General features: G+C 48.0%; 1 protein-coding gene across 1 annotated transcript in view; it reads left to right on the forward strand.

Moving 5' to 3' along the window:
* Positions 1–19,100, forward strand: part of SRRM4 (serine/arginine repetitive matrix 4) — a 172,368-nt gene extending 153,268 nt beyond the window's left edge. The window contains exons 9-13 of the mRNA XM_050747987.1: positions 8,774–9,078; positions 14,152–14,355; positions 15,558–15,668; positions 16,256–16,396; positions 18,470–19,100. Coding sequence (XP_050603944.1) covers positions 8,774–9,078; positions 14,152–14,355; positions 15,558–15,668; positions 16,256–16,396; positions 18,470–18,797 — 1,089 coding nt within the window. The 3' untranslated portion in view covers positions 18,798–19,100. The remainder of the gene's footprint in view (positions 1–8,773; positions 9,079–14,151; positions 14,356–15,557; positions 15,669–16,255; positions 16,397–18,469) is intronic.
* Positions 19,101–24,626: the final 5,526 nt, after the last annotated feature.

Here is a 24,626-nt window from a genome sequence, read left to right on the forward strand (position 1 = left end):
GGAAGAAAAAAATGAGTCTTTAAATTGAAAGTATTTAGCAGGATGAAAAACTAATTACATTGAACTTATTTGTTTTTGTTTCAATTTGGGCTGGTGAAAATGTGTCTAACTGGGTCCAGGTGGGGATTTCTGAGAACAGGTGGGCAGGGTGTCCTCAGGAGAGGCTTCGAAGAAAGGGTGAGCCTGAAGCTGTCATTCCCTCTGGCTCCTGCTTAAGGAAAAGAATAAGGAGGCCAGACCACCTCTGCCTACCAAAGGTTCAATGCAGTGTACAGCCCCATGGCATAGCCCCAGCCCTAAAGGACTTTGTCATCTTCCCACAATGCCCGGCACGTCTCCTTTCTCTTTCTCCATCTCCTCCTCCTCCCAAATGAACTCCCACCAGGTCAATGAATCCATTCTTTTGCTGTCTTCCTAATTAGTGCACTAAGGAAGATGAACAACAGAAAGGAAAATAAACTGAATGTCTTTGTGAAACAAAAGCTTTTTTTTTTTTTTAGGAACAACCAGAACCCTCTAGCTAAAAGCTCTGCCATACAGCTCCATACTCACATGAGAATTTCCAGTCCCCCATATGGCAGGGAAGAACAAAAAAATTTATAGCCGTCTCTCTCCATGGGGCCATTTGAAGCTCAGTAAATGGACTTGTTCAGTTTAATTGGAATTCTCTTCTTGATTGTATTTTTGTAACCTATTAGGCCGTGCTGCCTCTTGATCTTGGAATTCAGCTGAAATTAAATTTTGAAGTGTAAGTGAGAGGTTGCCTTTTTTCCCCGTTCTTGATTAAATAATGATTTGAAACAAAAACAATAAATAACAGTGCCGGCTTCCCCGGAGGGCTGAGAGAGACTCCCAGTGAAACGCCAGGGAGTTGGAGTTCGTGGTGGGGGGATTTAATTACTTATTAGAAAAACCTGAATGTGAACACTGAGTATATTAAGGAACAAGGAGATGAGGCGAGCTTTGGAGTGGAGAGAGAGAGAGAGAGAAGAGATACTGGAGCTTCACATTGGAGGGAGTTGAGGGAGTAAAAAGGGAAATATTTGCTCACTTCCCCCCAATGGCTTTGAGTTCATGAAAAGCATTCTGTATTTAAAATTTTTTTAGATAAATTTTAAAAAGTCTGAGACTGACTACCCTGACCCAGAAAGAAGGAGTTTATAATAACTCTGAGGTCGGGATATGGTTTAATGGATCTGGTCTCCCGGTTCCTTTCATTGACGAAAGTCCAAGAGGGATTGAACAGATCGAGATGGGAGAGATGAAGCAATTCACTTCACAGATCTGAAGGGAAGACATGAAACATACAAAATGTACCAGGTTTATGTTGCTTACAGTGGGATCAGAGTAGCAACAAACTTTTAAAACAGAGGGTCTCCAACTTAGATGTCTTGGTGGCCAGGCAGCTAATAGATATGAGTACAATGATCTCGTGGGTTTGGGGTCAGGAGATCTCATGCCCCATCTAAAAGGGGAAGCTGTAATTACTCTCAGCTGATTCTTGCCAGTCAGGGATTCGGGCCCAATGTTGCCAGATCTTATTTTTCAACAGAAACTGGAAATGGGGTTGTTATGTGAAACCTCCCCATTCTACCAATGTTGGCAGTTAATTCCAATTTACTTCCGACATACTAAGGGAGCTAAAGAAAGCATGTCTGAAACAAAGCATAACTCGGCTCACTGGTTTCGGCTTACCAGTTTTCCAGTGTTGATCTGGGATATTGAAGCAGATAGTGTCCATATATAGATCCTCACCCTCTGCACTTTGGGGCACATGGCTGACTTCCAGCTTCCAGATGGTATTCTCTGCTGCCAAAACCTATTTTCTCTGCCTGTTTGGCAGTCTGGACATACTAGAGAATTTATGCTCCAGTGTTCAACCTTCAACCTGTGAGTGATGGGGAACTGGTGTATAAATATCCCAGCTCCCTCACTCCTTGGTTGAGGTTAACTCTGGGGTGCGTGTTCTACACTGGTTCCCAGGGTGTCATCACCAAAATTAAGCATCCGCTGCTCACTGTAATACCTGGTTTGATAATGCATCTTTTTTTGGCTCCCTCTCTCCTCTACATCATTTCCACACTCCACTAGAGAAGTTCCTTCCCCTCTCAAGTTATTGGCACTCATTTTCCATCTCGACTTCTAAGAATCCAGATTAGACAGGCATTATTTCACTTGATCATTAAGTAGATCTTGTAGAAGCTGGATTTTCATGCCATAACCCCAAGAGTAGGCTTTTATGTAGACATCATGGAGGGTGAGGGCTGAGATGGAAGAAGAGGTAAAATTTGACCAAAGAAGAGAACCCTGGTGTGAGGGCTCCAGCTCTTAAAAGGGGGTCCTGGGTACCTGGAGGGCATTATTACCAGATGACAGAGGATCTGGAGTGGCTCTTGCTAACAAGTGTCTTGGGGACAAAGAGCAGTTGCATGCACAGACAGAAACTCCCAATGCATGAAGAGGAGCTCTTCAAAGATGAATTATGAGAGGCCTATTACATAAATAAGGAGGCAGAAAGAAGCAAAGGAGAACCATCCTGTTGTATCAGTGTCGGAGGGTGGTGACTCTTTGCACCTTACGTGCCAGAGAGAGTAGCTGACTAGGAAGGCAATACCCAGGGATGGAAGGGCAGAGGCAAGACCATGAGAGGCCCCTATTGTCAGCCCATCAGAAGCTCACAACTCTAATGTCTCCTCTGCACTTTCATGGTCAGACCTCTCCCATCCTGTCTTGGGCTTCCCTCAGGTGTGTCTTCCTTCCTCCTCTTCGTGTGGAGTGAATGGAGAGCTCTGGAGAAGGTGGAGTCTGGGGTTTAGGAGACCATTAAACTATCTGAACATCTCTGCTGATGGCTTTGTGAAAATGCTCCTACCACCTGGAAGGATAAACAGAGCCCAGCGAGACTTGTAAAGACAATACCAAGTAGAGTTCAGCTGAAAAGAAGGAGGAATGAATGTCTTCAGGTTACCACCTCCTCTGTGCCAGAGGAATCTTCTAAGCAGGCCAGATGGAGTGAGATGATTTGCTCATTCCAGATGTACCTGCTAGGGACATGATGTCATGCTGGTTGTGCTCTTTGAGAGGGTGACCAGCATGGAGAGCAACTGGGAGATCCAAACCCCCCTGCTCTCCATTTACCAAGCTCTGAATACAGATTCAGGACTGCTGCAGCCCAGAAAAAGGTGTACTATCTCTTTTCTAATCTGTCTGGCCAGAAAAGGCACCTTTTTCTAATTCTTAACCCATAAGGAGCACCTTTTTTGTTTTTTCCTTTAAAAAATTTAATTCTTATGTATATATTTCCAGGGTATATGTGATGTTTTGATACAGGCTTACACTGTGTAAGGATCAAATCAGGGTAATTGTGCATCCATCACCTCCAGCATGTATCATTTCTTTGTGTTAGAAACATTCCAATTACACTTTTTTAGTTATTTTAAAATATAAGATAAATTATTGCTCATTCTGCCGGGTGTGGTGGCTCATGCCTGTAATCCCAGCACTTTGGGAGGCTGAGGTGAAACAGATCACCTGAGGTCAGGAGTTTGAGACCAGCCTGGCCAACATGGCAAAACCCCATCTCTACTAAAAATACAAAAAACAATTACCCGGGCTTGGTGATAGGCACCTGTAATCCCAGCTACCTGGGAGGCTGAAGAAGGAGAATTGCTTGAAGGCTGCAATGAGCTGAGATCGTGCCACTGCACTCCAGCCTGGGTGACAGAGAGAGACTCTGTCTCCAAAAAAAAAAAAAAAAATTATTGTTAACTATAGTCATCCTGATGTGCTACCAAATACTAGATCTCATTTATTCTCTCTAATTGCATTTTTGTACCCAGCAACCATGCCTATTTTATACTCCACTTCCCACTACCCTTCCCAGTCTCTAGTAACCATCGTTCCAATCTCTATAGGAGTACCTTTTCCTAATGGGAACAAAGTCACTATGCAGGCTGGCAGCCTTGCTACATGCAGATGACCGAACTCAGTCCGTCTTTGAACTTGAGCTCCCATAGTAGCAGAGAGTGGAATAAGAAGTAAGAAGACCCAGCACAGCTTGTTTCATCTGGAAGGTTTTGCAGGTCTGACATTTCTCGCCTGAAGCCTGGAGCTTATGCTGTTGAGAATCTGTACAGAGCCTCTGTGTGCTTCCTCTCAGGGTCCTGGGTCTGAGGAGCATCAGGCGGAATGAGAGAAATAACAGGGAGCATTCTTTCTCTCTGCCAGGGGTCTGGACCCCAAACTGTCTTCTAAGACCTTCTGTTCGACAGCACAGTAGAGTGGCTCTAGTAAACAATAATCTACTGTATATTTCAAAGTAACTAGAAGAGAATAATTTTTTTTTTTTTTTTGGCTCAGGCTGGAGTGCAGTGGTGTGATCTTGGTTCACTGTAGCCTCCACCTCCCAGGTTCAAGTGACTCTCCCACCTCAGCCTCCCAAGTAGCTAGGACTACAGGCATGTGCCACTACACTCGACTAATTTTTTTAGTTTTTGGTAGAGGCAGGGTGTCGCCATGTTGGCCATCCTGGTCTCGAACTCCTGACCTCAAGTAATCTGGCCACTTTGGCCTCCCAAAGTGTTGGAATTACAGGCATCAGTCACCGCACTTGGCCTTAGAAGAGAATAATTTGAATGCTCCTAGCATAAAGAAAAGATAAATGTTTAAGGTGATGGATATCTATCTCTATTATCCTGATCTGATCATTACACATTATGTGAATGTATCAAAATATCACATATATTCCAAAAATATGTACATCTATTATATATCAATAAAAATAAATGTTTGATTCTAGAGGTTCCCTCAAGCTCACACACCCAGCCGAGCTGGTCTTGAGACCCCAAGCTTCAGCCAGGGGTTCCCAAGTTTCCTAGAACGATTCTCAGTGTGATGGAGGCTGATTTCTTCTCAAATTCCCGAAGCTGGCAGACACCCAGCTGGATCCCACCTGGGCCTGATCACCCAGTTGTCTCTACAATAAATTAAGTCAGGCAGGCCCACAGAGGCTTCCAAGTGACCTGAGCGCAAACTTGTTCATTAGACAAAATTTACTGAGTGCCTACTCTGTGCCAGGCACTGGTGAATGCTGGGGAGCAACATTGAACCAGTCACGGCCCTGCCGTCAGCAAGCTCCAAACCCAGTCGGAGAGACGGCCAATAAAATAAGCAACTACTCTACTAAGGCAGTGGCACACAAATGACATTCATTTTTGAATGAGTGAGTGAATTCAAGATTCAGTGAATGAATGAAGTACAGAGTATTGTGCTATCCTGGTCTGGAGGATGACAGAAGGCTTTCTAGAAGAGGTGATAGTACGCCTGGAGGATGAATAAATTGAGCCATGTGAAGTGGGGAAGAGAGGAGTATTCTAGGCAGAGGAAATGGCAAGTGCACATGGCCTGGGGTTAGAACAAGATGGGATGGCAGAACCAAGAAAACTCAAATCTGAATCAGTCAGCTTAGGTTATGGGGCTGGGGTGGGATGGTGTGGAAGGGATGCTATGTGTGAAGTAGGCAGGGCTGGGGTATAAAAAACACTCTCATCCATGTCGAAGAGTTTAGATCCATTCGAAGAAATGGGACTTTTAAACATGCAGGAGAAGTTGGTATTTGCAGGCACCAAATTTAACCCAATGAGAACATTTCAATAGTGCCTTTATCCCTGTTTTCTGGTGATGATGGAAAAGTATGATGCCTTGTAGATTTATCAGTTCTGACCACACAAGTTACATGTAGATAAGTCACAGACAGGTGGTAATACTCTGAAAGTATCCCTGTGAGCTCAGGGCATGGGGTTGAGAAGATGAACAAGGCCAGATCCCCTTCTATATCCACTAGCCTGGAGGGGCCTCACATTCAAGAAATCCTTGCCTACGGGGATCCGTGGTGCACCAGGAAAAATGAAATTCATAGTCAAGACTAGGAACAAGTACCTGGGAGAGAAAGGCCCAGCCTGGCAGCCTCCAGGTAGCAAACCACAAGATAATGAAAATTATTGTACTCACAGGCCCCTGTCCTTGAGTTCTTCCAGCCTAGCTCCCTCCAAGACGGGCTTGCTGGATTCACTTGTAACACCCTGGCTACCAACCATTCACCATCTCTGGGGCAAAGATTCCATGATCCCATTCTTGTACCAAGCCCAAGCCAGAGATCACAGATCTCAGGGTCTAGTTGTCTGGCATGATACATTCCTGACAGGGGTGGTGGAGATACATGTATTACCACTGAACTCCAGAGTTGAGAAAGATGTGGCATCCAAAACGCAAAACAAGAAGACAAATAAATAGGAGGACTGAATGGGAACAGGGCCTTTACATTGTTGTTTTAAAAGTCTCACTCTAAAAGACTCCACCAGAGCAAACTTATTTTGAGGTCCCTTCTCCCAAAGCAAAGCTATCCAAGGTGCCATGCAGGTAAAATGGCAGCTGTGGTGGACAGAACTTGCTAAAGCTAGACTATCACCTTGCCTGTGTGCAAAGCCTCCTGGGAGAATCTACAAAGGAATCCCTGCTTCCCCGGCCCCAAGAGCTGACACCCTGAGCGCTGGAGTTATGCTATTCTCACAGTTCCACTGTGTCTGTGTTTCACCCACATGACCAATTGCTGAGAAGGCAGAAATGGTTCTTAAGAAATTCCAGAAGCGCCCCCTCCTTTAGGGCCAAGATGCACAAGATAAAGTTGGGAGAAAGAGTAGGCTCTTTTTGGTGAAGCCTGCCCTAACATTTGTGACGTCAGAGCAAAGTTATAGAAGAAGATCCGTATATTAGATGTCTAAATGGTCATAAATAAGTCAGCAAACTTAATAAAATATGTTCTGTTATCTTGGTAAACATACCTTCAAAATGATCTGAAAGTTAGTTATGATTTTAGAATCTTGGACCATTTCAGAGTGCCAGGATGGGACATAGCAGTTGGGGGAGAATCTGGCCCCGGAACTATCCCTTTCTCTCCCTGAATCTGGCACATCCAGCACCATGATGGGGCTTACACACATGCATATAGACCCCTCAGCCTGAACATCCAAGTTCTGTCCAAATAGCTACCCTTGGACCTAGGAGTGTGGACACTTGAAGCATGCTCTCCCTGCAGGAGAATGGATCCATGGATGAGGCCTACAGAGACCTGGAAAGGGGCATAGGAGTCATTTAAACAGAGAATTCTGGGATCTCAGATATCCAGAGAGTGGTTGAGGCAGGCAGTAGTCTTAAGGGGGTGCCTTCTTGGTCCCCCAGATTTCTCATCCCATAGGGATGGTTATCTCTGGAGGAGGCCCAGGGCAGGGGTCCCTCCCATCCACAGCTGAGCGTGGTACTGCTGGCAGAGGCCAGCATCAAACTTACTGTGTCATCCCAGCCACAACAGGACTGAATATTTAAAGAAACCGCCCCTTCCCCCCCCGCCCCCCCACCATCCTGCTTCTAAAAGTGTGCTCACCTTCCCAAGTGCTGGCTTTCCATCGCCTCCTTTACTCCTTCATTGGTCCTAGATCAGCCCTAGACAGGGTTCTGGGGGCCCCTCTTTATTCCCAGTCACCCCAAAGCCCAATCTCCAAGCCCGTTCCAAAGCCCTCTGTTTCGCATCCTCCCTCCCTCGTGCCCCCTCGACATTCACACCTAGGTAGTAGATGCCATACTCTAGCTGCCATTGGCATATTCCACAAGGGTTTCCTGCTCCAACTTGGGCCCTAAGGGATTGATTAGGTTGGCTAGGTTAGGTCCCCTTTATGACAAAACCAAACAGAATTGATGCCCCCACCTGTCAAGGGCACTGAAAAAACCAAAACTCAAAGTTCAGGGCCAAGTTTGAGGATGTGCAGAAAGGTGTGTGTTTTTTCTTGTCAATTGCGACTCTAATGATGGACTCACGTTGCCCGCTCTTCCCTTTCTCTTACACCTTACCTACCTACTAAAGGAGGAGTTCTTGCTTGGTAAGTGGATATAATCCGCAAAGACATGAGAGAATTTATTAGAAGCCACTCAAGAACCTTAGCTACCTTCTACAAGGGGAAAAGGACACACACAAATATCTATAGAGACCCTTTTTTTCATTTATTTTTGGTCAGACTATTTGACTTCCATTTTTTTTTGTCCCCTCCTTTCTTTTCCCCTTTAGTTGAAAACTGCTAAAATGTCAGTTTGCGACCTTGACTTTATATTTAAAAAAACAAAAACAAACTCTCATCTTTATTTCATTTCTTTTCCCCATGTGATATTTGTTTAGGGTTCTATTCAGGCAACTTTTTCTTTTCAAAACCAAAAATTGTTAAATTAATTGAGGATTTGGTTGAAGTTTAAAATTTTGGCTTTACCTGCTTTTATTTTTGATTTCCAAGATATATTTTTTCAGGCCCATAGTTCCATTTCTTTTTCCCCTTCCCTTTCCTTTATTTTTTATTATTGTTTTAGGTTGAGTTAAGGGTGTTTACACCCCCTTTCTATTGAGTTGACTCTTTTGTTTAATTCATTAGAAATTAAATTTTGTATAATTTCCTTTTTCTTTTGTTTAACCTGAATCGCATGCTGTTTCTCTGCATGATACCTAAATCTTCCAGTTATCCTAGCAGGGGGTAAAAAAAAAAAAAAAAAATCTCCTTTCTGTGGTATTCTTTCAGGAATTTGTGCTTTTGTTTTTTGGCGTCTCTTCTTTCTTCTCCTCTCTCTCTCTTTCCTTTCGTTACAGTGCATCATGACGGTAAACATTTCTTGGTTATTTAGACACAGCCCATGGGCCCAGCGCTCAGCAGTGTCCAACGGGTCTTTTTGCTTTCAGATCACTGGGTCGGGGTCTGCTGCTGACCTCTTTACCAAAACAGCCAGCCCGCTCACCACCTCGCGAGGACGTTCCCAGGAGTACGACTCAGGCAATGACACGTCCTCACCACCCTCCACGCAAACCAGCTCAGCCCGGTCTCGGGGCCAGGAGAAGGGGAGCCCCAGCGGGGGTTTGAGCAAGAGCCGGGAGCTCAACAGTGGCAACACCTCTGATTCAGGGAACTCCTTCACCACCTCCTCACCCCAGAACAAGGGGGCCATGTTGGAGAATCTCTCCCCAACCAGCAGGGGCAGAGAGTCAAGGTCAGTGCACTGCACGGGGTGGGGGATAGAGAGTCTCCCACCTTAGCTCCACCTTCTCATGCTCTCATCCCAGCCTCCCCCACTCCACCCCCAAGATTCTTTTATTTGTAACAGAGAGAAAACTTAACTCACACTGGCTTAATTGTTTTAAAACGCTAGTGGCACTAGCTTCAGGTACAGCTGGATTCAGGGGCTCAAAAATATGTTGCTGGAAATATGTCTTTCTCATTACATCTCTTATTCTGCTTCCTCATTCTACTGGCCTTATTCTCAAGCAGATCCTCCCAAAACATTGTCAAATATGCCAAGTAGCTAACATTCTATCGGTTTAGCCAGCCAACAGGAGAACAGTGCTTCTTTCTCAAAGATTTCGGCAAAACACCAGGGCAGGTGCTCATTGGTTCTGTTTGGCCCAGCTTAGGTCATCTGCCCATCACTGTCCCAGGGGATGATAATGCTTTTGGCCAGAATGTGTCACATGCCATCACTAGGGCTAATGAGTAGAACCTTCCCACATTCCTCTATAGGAAAAGCCAGGTTATTGGTATCAGAAGAGATGGAGGCTAGGCAGGCAGAAAAGCAGATGACAATTTTACTAATAATCTTAGAAGAAAGTCTAACATTGGCAGGGTGTGGTGGCTCGCGCCTGTAATCCCAGCACTTTGGGAGGCTGAGGCGGGCGGATCACCTGAGGTCGGGAGTTCGAGACCAGCGTGACCAACATGGAGAAACCCCGTCTCTATTAAAAATACAAAATTAGCCGGGTGTGATGGCGCATGCCTGTAATCCCAGCTACTAGGGAGGCTGAGGCAGGAGAATTGCTTGAACCCTGGAGGCGGAGGTGGCAGTGAGCTGAGATTGTACCGTTGCACTCCAGCCTGGGCAACAAGAGTGAAACTCCATCTCAAAAGAAAAAAAGAAAGAAAGAAAGTCTAACATTAAATTCACTGTAAGTCACTGTCATTTAAGAACATATCACCGTATTTACCCAAATGAATTGAAAACTTATCTCCACATAAAAACCTGCACTTGGATGTTACAACAGCTTTATTCGTAATTGCTAAAACTTGGAAGCAACCAGGATATCCTTCAGTAGGTGAGTGAATACATAAATTGTGATATGTCCACACAATGGAATGCTATTCAGTGCTCGGAAGATATGAGGTACCACGCTATGAAAAGACATGGAGGAAACGTAAATGCATATTACTAAGTGAAAGAAGCCAATGTGAAAAGGTGGCACACTGCATGGCTCCAACTGTATGACATTCTCGAAAAGGCAAAACTATGGAGAAAGTAAAAAGATCAGTGGTTGCCAGAGGGTGAGGGGAGGGAGGGATGAATAGGCAGAGCACAGAGGATTTTTAGGGCAGTGGAACTACTCTGTGTGATACTACAATGGTGGATAACTGTCATTATACATTTGTCCAAATCCATAGAATGTATAACACCAACAGGGTACTCTGATGTGAACTATAGACTCTGGGTGATAATGATATGTCAGCGGAGGTTCATCGATTGTAGCAAATGGAGCACGTTGGTGGAGGATGCAGATAGTGGGGAATAAGGCTGTGCGTGTGTAGCAGCAAGAAATGTATGGGAGCTCCCTGTGCTTTCCATTCAATTGTGCTATGAAACTAAAACTGCTCTAAAAATAAAGTTTATTAATTGTAGATACAGATATACCATAGTATAATTTATCAACATATCAGAGAACATTGAGACTTCTCCATTTTTTTACCCATCTTAACACACTCACTAGATACAGTTTTCCTGCAGAAAACTCTTCCATACAGTTGCATATGAGCCAGTTGTAATTCTACTTCGTCACCCGCTTACTCTCTCACTCAAGAAATCACAACAAAATGCTAATTACTGAGGGTACTGTCATCATAATAGCTACTAAAATTTACTGATCACTTAGTCTGTACCATTCATTCTGTTATTTATTCCTCAACTTGTTTATCAGGCAAGTCTTCTCTACCAGACACTCAGCCTGGTGCTGGGGATATAAAATGGAACAGTCTCCTTTTTCTCAGGAGCTTATAATTTATGGGGCAGATGCACAGGTGCAGGATGGGTGGAAAAGCTTTGCTGATGCCCTCTGTCATGTTAACGGTGAGGTTTTTCTACTTCTGAGGGTGGGAGTTTGCCTTTGTTCCATGTAGCCAAGATTTTCAAAAGATCACTAAAGCCTTAGCGCTGAAGCAGCTAACAGCTTCTTCAAAGACAGAGTACTCTTTGTCCCTAACACATACCCCACTTCAGTCCTGGACAAACAGCTTGACATTCACATGCAGAACAGTCTTCCCTTTTGCCTGCCCCAGGTCATCCCTGGCCTCAGCCCACACCCATGCTTGGCTGAGAACCTGAGCTGGGCCAGGGCGAATATCAGTGTCTCCAAGAACAGGCAGTGAAGTTCCCAGAAGGGAGGAGGAGGACACATGTTTACTGATATACTGCAGTGCTATTATGCAGGAAAAGTTGAAATAGCAGTAACAACGACAATAATAACGGCAGTTCATATTCATGGAGCCCAAATCACATGCTAGGTACACTACCAAATGCTTTCCAGAAATAATCTTCCTCAGCTCCTCAAAACTTTTATGGGATAGTACTATTTGTAACCCTTTTTTTACCTGATGGGGAAACTGAGGCTCAGAGTGGTTGAGAAACTCAGTTAATAAGTGGCAGCACCAGGATTCAAATGCAAATAAATCCCCCAAAAAGGAACTAAAGCCTGAGAGACATCTAGCAGTTACCTGTTTAATTTGATCTCCATGGACAGCCAAATTAAATAGTTTAGACCCAGCCTTTCACTTTGAAATATAAATGATGGTTGAGTCCACAGCTATTTATGTCATGCCATTTATGAGCAGAGAGGGCTCAATAAATATGGACTGAGTGGAAGAGACCTCAGCTCTAAATCAAAGGAACCATAGGCACTGAAGGTAGGGAGCTGGTGAGGTGGGAGGGGTGTGGGCTCTGGAGCTGCACAGATCAGGGTTTGAGGCTCTGGGTGGTGTTGAGCAAATAACAAACCCTTCTGATACTTCTCTGTAAATTTGGGGGTAATAATAGCGTTGGTTGCTGGGTGCAGTGGCTCACACCTGTAATCCCAGCACTTTGGGAGGCTGAGGCAGGCGGATCATGAGGTCAAGAGATCAAGGCCATCCTGGCCAACATGGTGAAATCCCATTTCTACTAAAAATACAAAAACTAGCTGAGTGTGGTGGTGCGCACCTGTAGTCCCAGCCACTCGGGAGACTAAGGCAGGAGAATTGCTTGAACCCGGGAGGTGGAGGTTGCAGTCAGCCGAGATCATGTCACTGTACTCCAGCCTGGCGACAGAGTGAGACTGTCTCAAAAATTAAATAAATAAATAATAGCGTCAACTTGAGAAGGTTGTTGGGAATGAAATGACACTTGTGAAATTCTCTGAACATTGAAAAGGTCCCCAGGGAGTTGTCCCCAAGGAGCTCAATATCTGGGACAGAAGAGACAGCGAACAAGTATAAGACTAAGTAAGTCTATAGGGATGGGGGAAACATAGGAACTAAGGTCTGTGGTAACACATTGGAGGTCACCCAACCCAGACAGGGGACAGGGGCTGTCAAGCAAGGTTTTCCAGAAAGGGTGAGGTCAGGTTAAAGCCAGAATCGTAAGTAGGGGTTGCCAGATGAAGAGGGAATGGGAGAGGGTTTGCAGACAGGCAGAATGTTCTGAGGCCGGGAGACAAGGAAGAGAATAGGGATATTTCAGGAGGAACAAGTAGTCTAAGACAGCTGGAATCAGGAGAGGAAAGAGTCAAGACCTGAGATCGGAGGGGTGAGCAGGGGCCAGGTCATCGTGAGCCTTGAAACCCATATTAATGTGATTTGAACTTGATTCTTGGCCCAATCCAAATAAATATGCCTTCACTGAGCACCTAACGGAGGTCAGCCTGGCCCTAGGAGGGTGGGAGTACAGAAGACAGCACCCTAACCTTCTGATGATCCTGAAGCCTCTGTCTTTTGGGAGGTCTCAAGTCCTCCATCTGCAAAATGAGTGACATCAAAATCTCCCAAAACCAAACCAACAACAAGTCATCTTGATTTTTACCATATCCACGTACTACTGATATTCCTGTTTACTTTAATAAACTCATTTTTTAATATATAAGTAAAAGGAAAATTACATTACTATCTGAAATAGAAAATTAGAATCAAATGTCCTTGACCGGGCACGGGGGCTCACATCTGTAATCCCAGCACTTTGGGAGGCCAAGGCAGGTGGATCATGTGAGGTCAGGAGTTTGAGACCAGTCTGGCCAACATGGTGAAACCCCATCTCTACTAAAAATACAAAAATTGGCTGGACATGGTGGCACGTGCCTGTAATCTCAGCTACTCGGGAGGCTGAGGCAGGAGAATTGCTTGACCCTGGAAGGCGGAAGTTGCAGTCAGCCGAGATCACGCCATTGCACTACAGCCTGGGTGATAGAGCGAGACTCTGTCTCAAAACAAACAAACAAACCAAAAAAAAGAATCACATATCCTAAAGAAAAAGTACCTATAAAAATACATATGATTAAAACAATGGATTTAATCCTACTAGTTGCAGTTGCCTACCCAAGGCTGAGTCTGAGGTGTGCTTCTCCCTCTTACAGAGATTACAAAGTGTTAGAGAGGTGTTACAAACCGACTAGCACCCAATGGGGGCTTTCTCATTAATGTAATCAGAAGGACAGAAAAAGACTAGACAGGGAATAAATTTCTCACCATGTAATTTGATGTTACTTACCATCATGCCCATGCCTGATGACATCCTAAAATACTCCACTTGTGTTCCCAGTGGTATGTGTTTCACACTTGAGGAAATGTTAACCTGAATTGTCTACTTTTAAGGCATCTTCTCTCTCTACTCCTCTAACATATGTGGCCTGGGAAGTCTTTCCAGAGAGAATAGATGGGAAAAGGGGCAAGGAGGGTTCTATGAGAGCACCACAGCCTAAGCCAAGGTAGGGAGGTATTCACGCAAGATGCTCCCAGAGTAGTGGGCAGTCGGTGCTCATGGACATTTTCCCTCCTGCAGGGGATTTCAGTCACCGTGTCTGGAATGTGCCGAAGTGAAGAAGTCCAGTTTGGTCCCATCCACAGCCCGGGGTTCACCCATGAAAGGGTGCTCCCGCAGCTCCTCCTATGCCAGCACCCGATCCTCCAGTCACTCATCCCGATCCCCAAATCCCAGGGCTTCCCCCAGGTACACTCAAAGCCGATCCACCTCTTCTGAAAAAAGGTGAGTGTGGTTTTGACCTTTGCTCTGCAGCACCTTTCTCCTTAGGAAACTAGTTAATTGCAGAGGTCCTTTGACCAATGGGGGAGAGAAGTCAGATGAACTTAGGTTTGAATACTCATTTTGCCCATTTCTAGCTGGTGGCCTTGGGAAAGTCAGTTAACTTCTCTGAACCTCAGTTTTCCCATCTGCAATATGAAAAAATAGCAATTCTTACCAGAAAGGATTGTTCTGAGGACTATAAGGTACTTAGAACAGTATACAGAACATAATGAGTATCAGTTATTATTGCTGCTATTGGCATGAGAATGAGCTAATGTGTATCAATTAACTTCTGCATAAAAAATTATCCCCAAACTTCGCATCTTTAAAACAAGTGCTTACTTAGTTCCTAATCCTGTGGATCAGCAGTTGGTCTGGGCTCAGCTGGATGGTTTTTCTGATCTCACTGGGCTCACTCATATGCCTTTGATTGGGTTGGCTGGTGGGTTGGCTGGGGGCTGGAGGGTTTGAAAGGCCCCAGCTGACTCATCTCTGCTCCATGTGGTCTCTCCTCCTCAAGCAGGCCTGTCTTGGTTTGTTCACATGGTGTTGGCAGAATTCCAAGAGAGAGCGCAGTATTGTGCAAGGCTTCGAAGTGATTAGCATCCCTTCTGCTATTCTATTAGCCATAGCAAGTAACAAGACCAGTACAGATTCAAGGGTATTCCTCTCAGTGAAAGGAGCTGCAAAGTCACATTGCAGGGGATGTGGACACTGGGAGAAGAAAAATTATGGCCATTTTTGCATTCTGCTACCCAGTTTCAATAGCTATTGGTAATTGCTTGACTGCCTCATGTAGAATAATAATGTAGCAGAATGAGACATGAAATCTCAGAAATTGGAAGATTCTATCCAAACGAATCAGCCCATAAATTCAGGGAGTCCAGCTTTCCTCTGCAAAAAAGAAATTGATAATAGTACCTAACCCTAAGAAAGCTAGTAAGTGGCCAGGATAGTAGGCACAAAATAGAAGTTGTTGGTATTATTATTAACCACCCAGTGGGGAGGAACTTTCATTCTTTGATCAGGGCCCAGTTCCTCTGCCTGGCTTCCAGAAAGAAAAAGGTCACTGCCCAGGGACCCGCCGAATAAAGCGGAAGCCGTCTTGGACAACCCAGGCGGACATTCAGCAGGCTCCTCAGAGGCTGTTACCTCTCCCCCAGGTCCTACTCCCGTTCTCCCAGCTATTCCTCCAAGTCTGGCAAGAGGAGCCCGCCCAGCAGAAGCTCTCGGTCCCGCCGCAGCCCCAGCTACTCCCGCTACAGCCCCAGCAGGTACCGGCCCCGCCCCTTAAATTAGGCCCGTCCAAGGCCCCACCCCCTTTGCTCTGATCCTCCTCTCTGGCCCCGCCTCCCCGTTCTCGGGCCTTCCTCCTCTTAGGTCTGACCCTGACTCAGCATTCTTACAGTTCCCTTTGTCCAATCAGGAGTGGCAGCGAGGCACCAAATATACCCTTGTTTCCTAATGTCTCCAGCCCAAACACTCCCACAGACATACCCCAGAATTCATATCCCCAGCTCTCAGCCTCTACCGACCATCCCTATACTCAGTTCTTACCGATGCACCAGGGCCCGCGTAACATTCACGTCCTCACCCCTGCAGCACCTGCACCGATGTGATGCCCACCTGCAAATGCTGGCACCCCTGCACACGCCCAGTCCCCACCCCTACGGTACTAACAACCCTCGCAGACTCTTGCCGCAGCCCCGTCATCCTCCCTCCGGTCTCCCTTGCGGCAACGTGCAGACCCCATCCCCTGACCCAGTCGGGTGGGAAAGAAAGGGAGTGTCCCTCTCCCACGCGCTCACGCGGAAAATCCAGCCCAGCCCCAGCTCCCCAGTAACCCCCCGCGCCCCTTCAGGGAGCGGGATCCCAAATACAGTGAGAAGGACTCGCAGCAGCGGGAGCGCGAGCGAGCGCGTCGGAGACGTCGGTCCTACTCGCCCATGAGGAAGCGCCGGAGAGACTCTCCGAGCCACCTGGAGGCCCGGAGGATAACCAGGTGAGGCCAGGAGGAAAGCGGGACCCATCTTCACCCTCGTTCCTACTCCCATTCTTCCTCATTCGAGCCTCGGGCTCTCCCTAGGCCTTCTTGGGCTGGGATTCAGGATTGTGCGACTCCCAACCCCAACATCGTTGAAATTATGACTGTTGAAAGCCTTGGGACTGAGTCTCCCAGCTCAACCAGCAGGACCTGCAAGAAGGAGGCGGGGCCAGCCTTAAGAATCGGGTGTGGCATGGGGGTGTGGCCAAAGCCTGAGGGTGGAGCTGGGGCCGGGGAGGCGGAGCTGGGGGAGACAGTGGAGTTAGGCCAGGGAATGGAGGTCAAAGCAATGTGGCGGGACGTTGGTCTGGGGGTGGAACCGGAGCAGTAGAGACAGACCTCAACCCTCAGACCTGTACACTCAGCTGTCAGTCTTAAATAAACCTATACGTAATTATACCTTGAACCAAGTGTGGAGAGGGCAAATAGGATTACTTAGGTGCCAAAGGAACCTAGAGGGAGCCACGGTGGATAAGTCGGAGAGCACTGGATGTGGAGTGGAATCCTGGATGTGCCACTTTGCAGGTGATCTAGGAAAGGCTCTTACCTTCCTGAATCTCAGTTTTCTCATCCATGAGATATTGGAGGAAATAACTCCCAGAAGTATGAGGATGAAATGAAAAGGGGCAAAAAGATATGAACGAGTTTTGTAAACTTAAATGCAGAGCACACAATATGCCATTGTTGATTGGTCAGAATAGGTGGATACCTTTCCTGGAACAGGCAAGGCCTCAGAAGAGAAAAGCTCTAGCAGAGTGAGTGCAAGCAAATTTCTCAGGCCTTGAAAGCTGGGAGAATGGTTGAATGCTACCCTAAGATTGGGTTGGGCTCTTCCTGCTGGCCTTCCAAGCATCTGCCACTGAGTCCAGAGACTGGACTGAGGAATCAGGGATCCTCCCTGGAGATGACCAGGAGGAGGAAAAAGAACGTGTGTCTCAGATAGCAAGACTGGGGTGATGGAGTCCCCTTCTCAAATATCCCACAGGGCACCCTGCCTCAGCTTGTAAAGAATTCCTAAACCCTTGGGAGGCCAAGGCAGGCAGATTGCTGGATCTCAGGAGTTTGAGACCTGCCTAGGCAATATGGCAAGACCCTGTCTCTACCAATAATACAAAACACTAGTCAGGCATGGTGGTGTGCACCTGTGGTCCCATCTACTTGGGAGCTGAGGTGGGAGGATCATTTGAGCCGGCGGGGTGGAGGTTGCAGTGAGCTGCGATCGCACCACTGCATTCCAACCTGGGTGACAGAGCGAGACCTTGTCTGAAAAAATGTAATTAATATAATATAATACAATACAATATAATTCCTAGCATAATTTCTAAACCCACTCCCTTGATCCAATGTCACACAGCTAATAAGTGGCCAGGATAATAAGCACAAAATACAAGTTGTTGGTGTTATTATTATCTTTAGGGTCAACTTAGAGGAAAGCTAAGATAGAGAGTGGCATTTCCAAATGGCTGTCTAGTTTCTTTAATCAATCTCAAATTATTCATCTTGATTAACCCATTCAGTGTTTTCCAATCTTCAGTCATTCACCAGTATCTTGACCACGTATGCCTTGCCTGTTTATCAACCGTACTATTCTTAATTTTCTTTAAATAGATATGACCCTTTTCAAAGGTTCATACATTTATTTCTAAAGGAAACTTGATACAGTACAGTAAATGGAAAATTAGCCTCTTTTGCCATAAATAGATGGTTCTAGTAAAAGTAAAAATAGCTAAACAAAACTATGATTAAAGTTTAGATGTAGATTCTGTTGCAAGCTGGAGGCTGTGAGCTCCAGGCTTGCTTATTGGTGGGAAGAAAAAAGTGAGATAATCATTTCTCAAGATATATTAGCACTAAGCTGAGACTTTTACTTTAATGTGTTCTCAGGACTGCAAGAGAAGTGGAAAGGGAGTATTTTTTCCTAAGGAACTGGGAAAAGGGAGGATACTGGTTTCCCTTGGGACAAGACTGGGGCTCGCTGCGGGGAGGCAGGGAGGGACCGGCCCTCATGCCTCCTCTCGCTGGTCTCTGCAGTGCCCGGAAACGCCCCATCCCCTACTATCGGCCCAGCCCCTCTTCGTCCGGCAGCCTCAGCAGCACCTCCTCCTGGTACAGCAGCAGCAGTAGCCGCTCGGCCAGCCGCAGCTACTCCCGGAGCCGGAGTCGGAGCCGGAGCCGGAGTCGGAGCCGGACCCGGAGCCGGACCCGGAGCCGGACCCGCACAAGCAGCAGCTCTAGCTCCCGCAGCCCTAGCCTGGGCTCCCGCAGCCGGAGCCGGAACCGGAGCAGGAGCCGGAGCCGGAGCCGGAGCCGGAGCCGGAGCTACAGCTCAGCAGACAGCTACTCCAGCACGAGGCGCTAAGTGCCCCTGAGCCAGCTGCCCTTGGGGGCCCCTTCGCGCTGCCAGCCTCCCCCAACCACCTGCCCTCAACTGCCTTCTCCTTGGTGACAGATAGTGAGGGCTCCTATACCTTGTCCTTCCTGCTTGCCTAGGGGAAGAGGAGAAGAGGGTACGGGGGCTTCACTCTCTAGATCAACCTGCTAGGAGCCTCTACCAGCACCACCCTGGGGCCCAGCTCAGGCCTGGGCATATGGAGAGAACCATCATCTTGTGGCACAAAAAAAGAAAAAAGGAAAGAAAACCTCAAGGTTTTGTAAGAAGCAATGGGTCGGGGGGGGGGGGGGGGGGGGTGGGGGGGGGGGGGGGGGGTTGGGGGGGGGGGGGGGGGGGGGGGGGGGGGGGGGGGGGGGGGGGGGGGGGGGGGGGGGGGGGGGGGGGGGGGGGGGGGGGGGGGGGGGGGGGGGGGGTGGGGGGGGGGGGGGGGGGGGGGGGGGGGGGGGGGGGGGGGGGGGGGGGGGGGGGGGGGGGGGGGGGGGGGGGGGGGGGGGGGGGGGGGGGGGGGGTGGGGGGGGTGGGGGGGGGGGGGGTGGGGGGGGGGGGGGGGGGGGGGGGGGGGGGGGGGGGGGGGGGGGTGGGGGGGGGGGGGGGGGGGGGGTGGGGGGGGGGGGGGGGGTGGGGGGGGGGGGGGGGTGGGGGTGGGGGGGGGGGGGGGGGGGTGGGGGGGGGGGGGGGGGGGGGGGGGGGGGGGGGGGGGGGGGGGGGGGTGGGGGGGGGGGGGGGGGGGGGGGGGGGGGGGGGGGGTGGGGGGGGGGGGGGGGGGGGGGGGGGTGTTGTTTGTGACTCAAAAATTGAGCTCTGGCCAGGAAAATGTGGAGACAGTTCTTCTCCTCCACTGCTCACAGGAGGCCCGTGGTAATTCTCTTCACCTCCCCGGATGCTCCCCTCGTCCAACCTCATGGCTGCACGTGGATGGACCCCCATGTCGGGGAGAGGTGAAGGAGGAGACCAATGGCAGTTCAGGTTCAAGATAAGGGGGTCAGGCCTTTAACTTCCTCAAACAGGCCAGAGCAAAGGCTGGAAGACACTTGGGTCCTAGAAGAAGGGATATCCTTGAACACCAGACATGGACATTTGACTTGGTGGGAGGTGTCAGGAGATAGGAGATGGTTAAGACGATAGATAGCAAAAAGGAAGGGGTCATTCTGCTGCTCCCAGTATCTCAGCATGGTAAGGGGACAGAGCCCAGCAGATCCCAGCTGTGGAGAGGCCACTGCACGGCTGACACAAAACACCTCTTGGCTGTTCACAGGGGCCCTGCAACCTCACAAGAAAGGAGATAGTGGAAGAGTCAGGGCAGGTTGGTCTCCAGCCCCACTTCCCAAATATGCCTCAGCCCCACTAGCTGGCACCAACTTAATTCCACGGGACCATCTGCTGAACATTCCCCAGTGCCATGGCCGGTTGCCAGGCCCCAGCGCCAGCCAGTCTGGCCTTACCCTCGGGTTGGCGCCTGCCAGCCCCCTCCCCTCTGCCCAGGCTGCCACGCCCTGGATGCCACCCAGTGCAGCCTGGCACCTACCCACCCACCCTTCAGCTTAAGCCACTCCCCTTGCCTCTCAGGAATTTTGCCAGGATGGGGCACAGTGGCTCAGGTTTGGGGGAAAAGACCCGAATCCAGGGTGCCGGGGAGAGGGGCTTGGATGTGCCATGTCTTGGGCTCCTGCTGACTTCTGAGGTTTCTTGTCAGCTTGGGAAAGACCCACCTTTATTTCTGCCCTCACCCCAAGTCCCCCCTGGCTGGGGCTGGGCAGAGAGGGTAAGCTGATCTCCGATATACAAATACCACCAGCTGCTTCATCCACAGAAGGCGCTAAGAACAGGGAGGTGAGGAATAAGATCCTTAAAATAAACTCTTGGGCATCCCCCTCACCAGCTGACTGGCTTTCCGGAGGCTTGTGGGTGAGTTTCAAGTTTGTGGTGGCAACAGCAGCGGGACAGGGCATGGAGGGAGCGAGGGAGAGAGGACCAGTCCCAGCTTTTAGATATTTTGGGTTATGGGGAAGCAGGGGTCAAACGTTCTTTATCCCTCCCACCCCAGGGAAAACATTTGGAAAATAGTCCTTTTTCTTGGAAGCAGTGACATCTCCTCTACCCAATCTTTCCCATCCTATTAATCCATGGGGCTTGAGACTGCAAGGCAACCACCACCACAACAGCCCTTCCTCCATCAGAAGAGAGGAGCAAGGGGCCCGGGCAGCAGTGGACGACCCGGCTTCCCTATACCGGGCCTCTGGCCGAGATCTAAGCCCCGCCCACAAAGACTAATGGATGCCAGTGCTGTCACCACAGAAGGCCGGATGGCAGGTGCCTGGGACAGGGGCAGGTGCCCCGGGGAGGGCATGTACAGCCACTGTAAATAACCCTCATCCCTGCCCAGGAACCCAGACTGGACTTCAGTCTCCCTCCATGGAGACAAAGGCTTCCCAGAGCCACCAAAAATCTTAGCAGGACAGCTGTGAGAGGCATCAGAGCCTCGCGTTCGGACTGCCTTCATCGAGACAACTCTAGGGGACCATTTTGCCTGGGGCTCCTAGCAAACCTTTTTTATTTATTTATTTATCTGTTTATTTATTTATTTATGTGATGACTGTCTCTCTCGCCATTAGCAGTATTGAATTATTTATTTATTTATACAGGGGGTGTGTGTGTGTGTGTGTGTGTGCGCGCGTGTGTGAGTGTGTTGGGGGGATCTCCTAAATTATTTTTGTGTATCTCCCTTTTCTGCTGTTTTTATTGATGGGATTTGAGAGGCCAAAGGTGAGTGGGCTATTGGCTTTCTCCCTGAAGGCTCTAAGCCTGGAACACCCTGGAGTTGGCCCAGAAGGAGGCACATCAGTCCCAAAATTCATCACTTAACCCAGTGTCCAGGAGGGTCAGGCATGTGCCCCAGCCTCCTGTCCCCCAGGTACCTCACAGGGGTATCAAAAAGATGCAGACAGCCCAGAGGCTTATGAGCTACGGTGATGAATTGACACAGTGGAGTTGCAACTTAGATGGGGGTTGGAGTCGAAAGTTGGCAAATGGGGCCAAGGCTGCACAAAGTCGAAATCTCTTGTGAACGTCCCTTAGGGAGGCACCAGATTGGAGACAGATGTGCTATCTCCTAGCAGACTGATGAGGCTTCAGTTGAGTACTTACCGACGTAGTTGTCTTGTATTTTGAGGGCCATGGTGTATAAAAATGACGTCTGGTTTATTACTGGAATTGCACTTGGGGTTGACAAGGTGCTCACACCATGAGACTGGAGGCAGAAATTGAGCTGACTGAGGAAAGATACACCTTGATCTCACCCTCACTCCAAGGCACATAGCAAGATCACTCCCTAGCTTCTCTGAGCACACCTAGTTGGTTTCATGTATGTTACACATGCTTCCACTCCACAGTACCTGATTTCTCTGCGTTCCCCTGAGATCTGAAGGCTACCTTGGGAAGAGGCGTCAGCCATCTTGCTTGAGAACCACCAACCCAAAAGCAAAAGCCTTTATCTATGATATCTTGCTGTTCCATCCAGGGAAAGCACACAGCTATTTCTAAAATTAGGGAAAAAAAATGGTGGAAGGAGCAGCCAGATGTTCCACAGGACCCTGCCAAGAAGGTCATCTCCAAACCCATCCTGGAAGGGCCCAGGATCCAAAGGTCATCAGTTCTGCTTGTCTGACCAACTGGCAGTGTCTTCTGTCTGCTGGCCGGAGACAGCTCTTGCCCTTTCCAAAGTCACTGTCCACTGCCTTGCAATTGCCAGCTTGTCTGGTCCAGCTTTGGGTTTGGTGAGACTTTTGCAACATCCCTGGTTGTTTCCCTGGCAATGTGACTACCCAGTCCTAACCCAAAGCAAGGGAGTGCCCCTTTCCTGGGGGAAGTTTACAAGAAGGCTGCTTAAATGCCTGCTTCTGGAAAATCTCTCTCTCTCTCTCTCTCTCTCTCTCTGTGTGTCTCTCAGTGTATTTCTCTACTTTCTTTTACATTTCCTTTTTTTCTATCCAAAAACAGTGTGCTTGTTGAGGCACTGGTAACCTTGATTAACCAGAACCTCCCATTCGTGGTATTGCTGTTCCTTCACCCATTTCACCCTCATTACCTTCTGCTTCCAAGGAATATGACAGATCACCAGGATGCTGCCCGTGGGGAGGATTTATCTCAAAAACCAACCTCCAAAATGGGAGGGGGATGAGGCTTGAGGTCAAGGACCATGCATCCCAAGCCTTTGACCTTCCTGCTATGGAAGTGCGCTGGATGACAGAAACTGGATATATTGCTCCCTTTCCCCAGGGCAAAGTTCCCACCTCTGTGAAAAGGAGGGGTTTGGGGGATAAAAATTCAGAATGTTGGCCTGAGGCCTGAGAGTGTCCCCGGAGACAGAGGGAGCTTCACTAAGACCCAGAGGGAAAAGGAAAAGAGCCTCAAACATTTTTAGGAGGTTCTCCATTATGAGAGTAAAAACAAAAAGCAAGATTTGATCTCCCCTCAGTTAATTAGGCAATGCTAATTAACTCAAAGCCCCCACTTCGTAACATTCTGGTTCATTGAGGTTTGACCATATTCCTATCTGCTTTCCTTCCCTTCTTTGAAGGACAGTTGATCTTTCAGAAGCAGAATAAAATTAAGATGTTAGAACAAAGGTCTCAGTCTCGGAGAGCCCCATCACTTCATTTGCTCAGAGTCATCCTCTTTTGCAAAAGGGTTTTCTTGGAGAGGCCAAAATTCAGGGTGCTCTCAAAGGCAAAGAAAGCACATTGTCTTCCTTCTCCAGTCCAACTTTCATCTTCTCTTCTGCTGTTTTCTTTTCCCCTCTTTTTTTCACAAATGTTCAAAATGGTCTCATGTGCATGTGTCTTGCCCCGCTTTCCCCTTTAGCTGAACAGAAAATTTCGTCTTTCGACTTAGTAAAACAAGTCAAAAAACAGGATTCCTCCAAACATGCCTCCTCCCACACCGGCCAACCGAGTCCAGCTGAGAAACTTTTGCTAGATTCAATGTCATTGAGCAATGCTTTATTGAAACCTTGTTCTCACTTCTGCATCAATGAGCCAATGATACTGACGCAAATGTCATCTCTCCTCCATCTGTGGTTGTTGTTTTTGGAGTTAAAGTTTGTGTGTGTGTGTGTGTGTGTGTGTGTGTGTGTGTTTAGTTCTTTTGATGGCTGTTGTTTTGCATTGTAAATACCATGATGGGGGACCCCCATCAGAACATGGTTTATTTAATAATTTATTTCCTATTTATTGAGTAATATTGGGAAAAGAGAAGGACCACCTCTTTCCCTGAATTGCTATTGAGAATTGGTCCATCTCCCAGCTCCGGGTGCTGCTGTCTGCAGCAGGGGCATTACTGCCCAGGTAATGAGTGCTAGAATCACCAAGCAAATTGAAGTTGGCAGAAATGGAGGCTTCAGTCACACAAATTAGGCTTGAATGGAACTAAAACACTGGTTATCTCTGAGAAAACCTCATTTAGATGGAAATTAATTGAATAAAATGCTTACACACGAACCAACGTCTATTAAAAAGTCACAACTCCTTGAAAAAAAATGAAGAAAGAAAAATTGTAAACCCTTTTTCTTTCTGGCCAAGAAAAGCTATGCCTCATCTTCTAACGAGCCAAGTCAAAAATACTACAATGGTATTCCTATGTGTTTCTTTGGCCTTTGTGTCAGTCTGAATGAAATAGAATGGGTCTCTAGCCTCAGTCTCGTCATCTGTAAAATGGGGTTTGTCCTATATATTATCTGCAAGATGTAGGAAATGGGGGCCCAAGCTCTGATGCTGTGGACTCCATACTGTTGGATATATT

This window comes from Macaca thibetana, chromosome 11 (assembly GCF_024542745.1).
Source record: "Macaca thibetana thibetana isolate TM-01 chromosome 11, ASM2454274v1, whole genome shotgun sequence".
Taxonomy (NCBI): Eukaryota; Metazoa; Chordata; class Mammalia; order Primates; family Cercopithecidae; genus Macaca; species Macaca thibetana.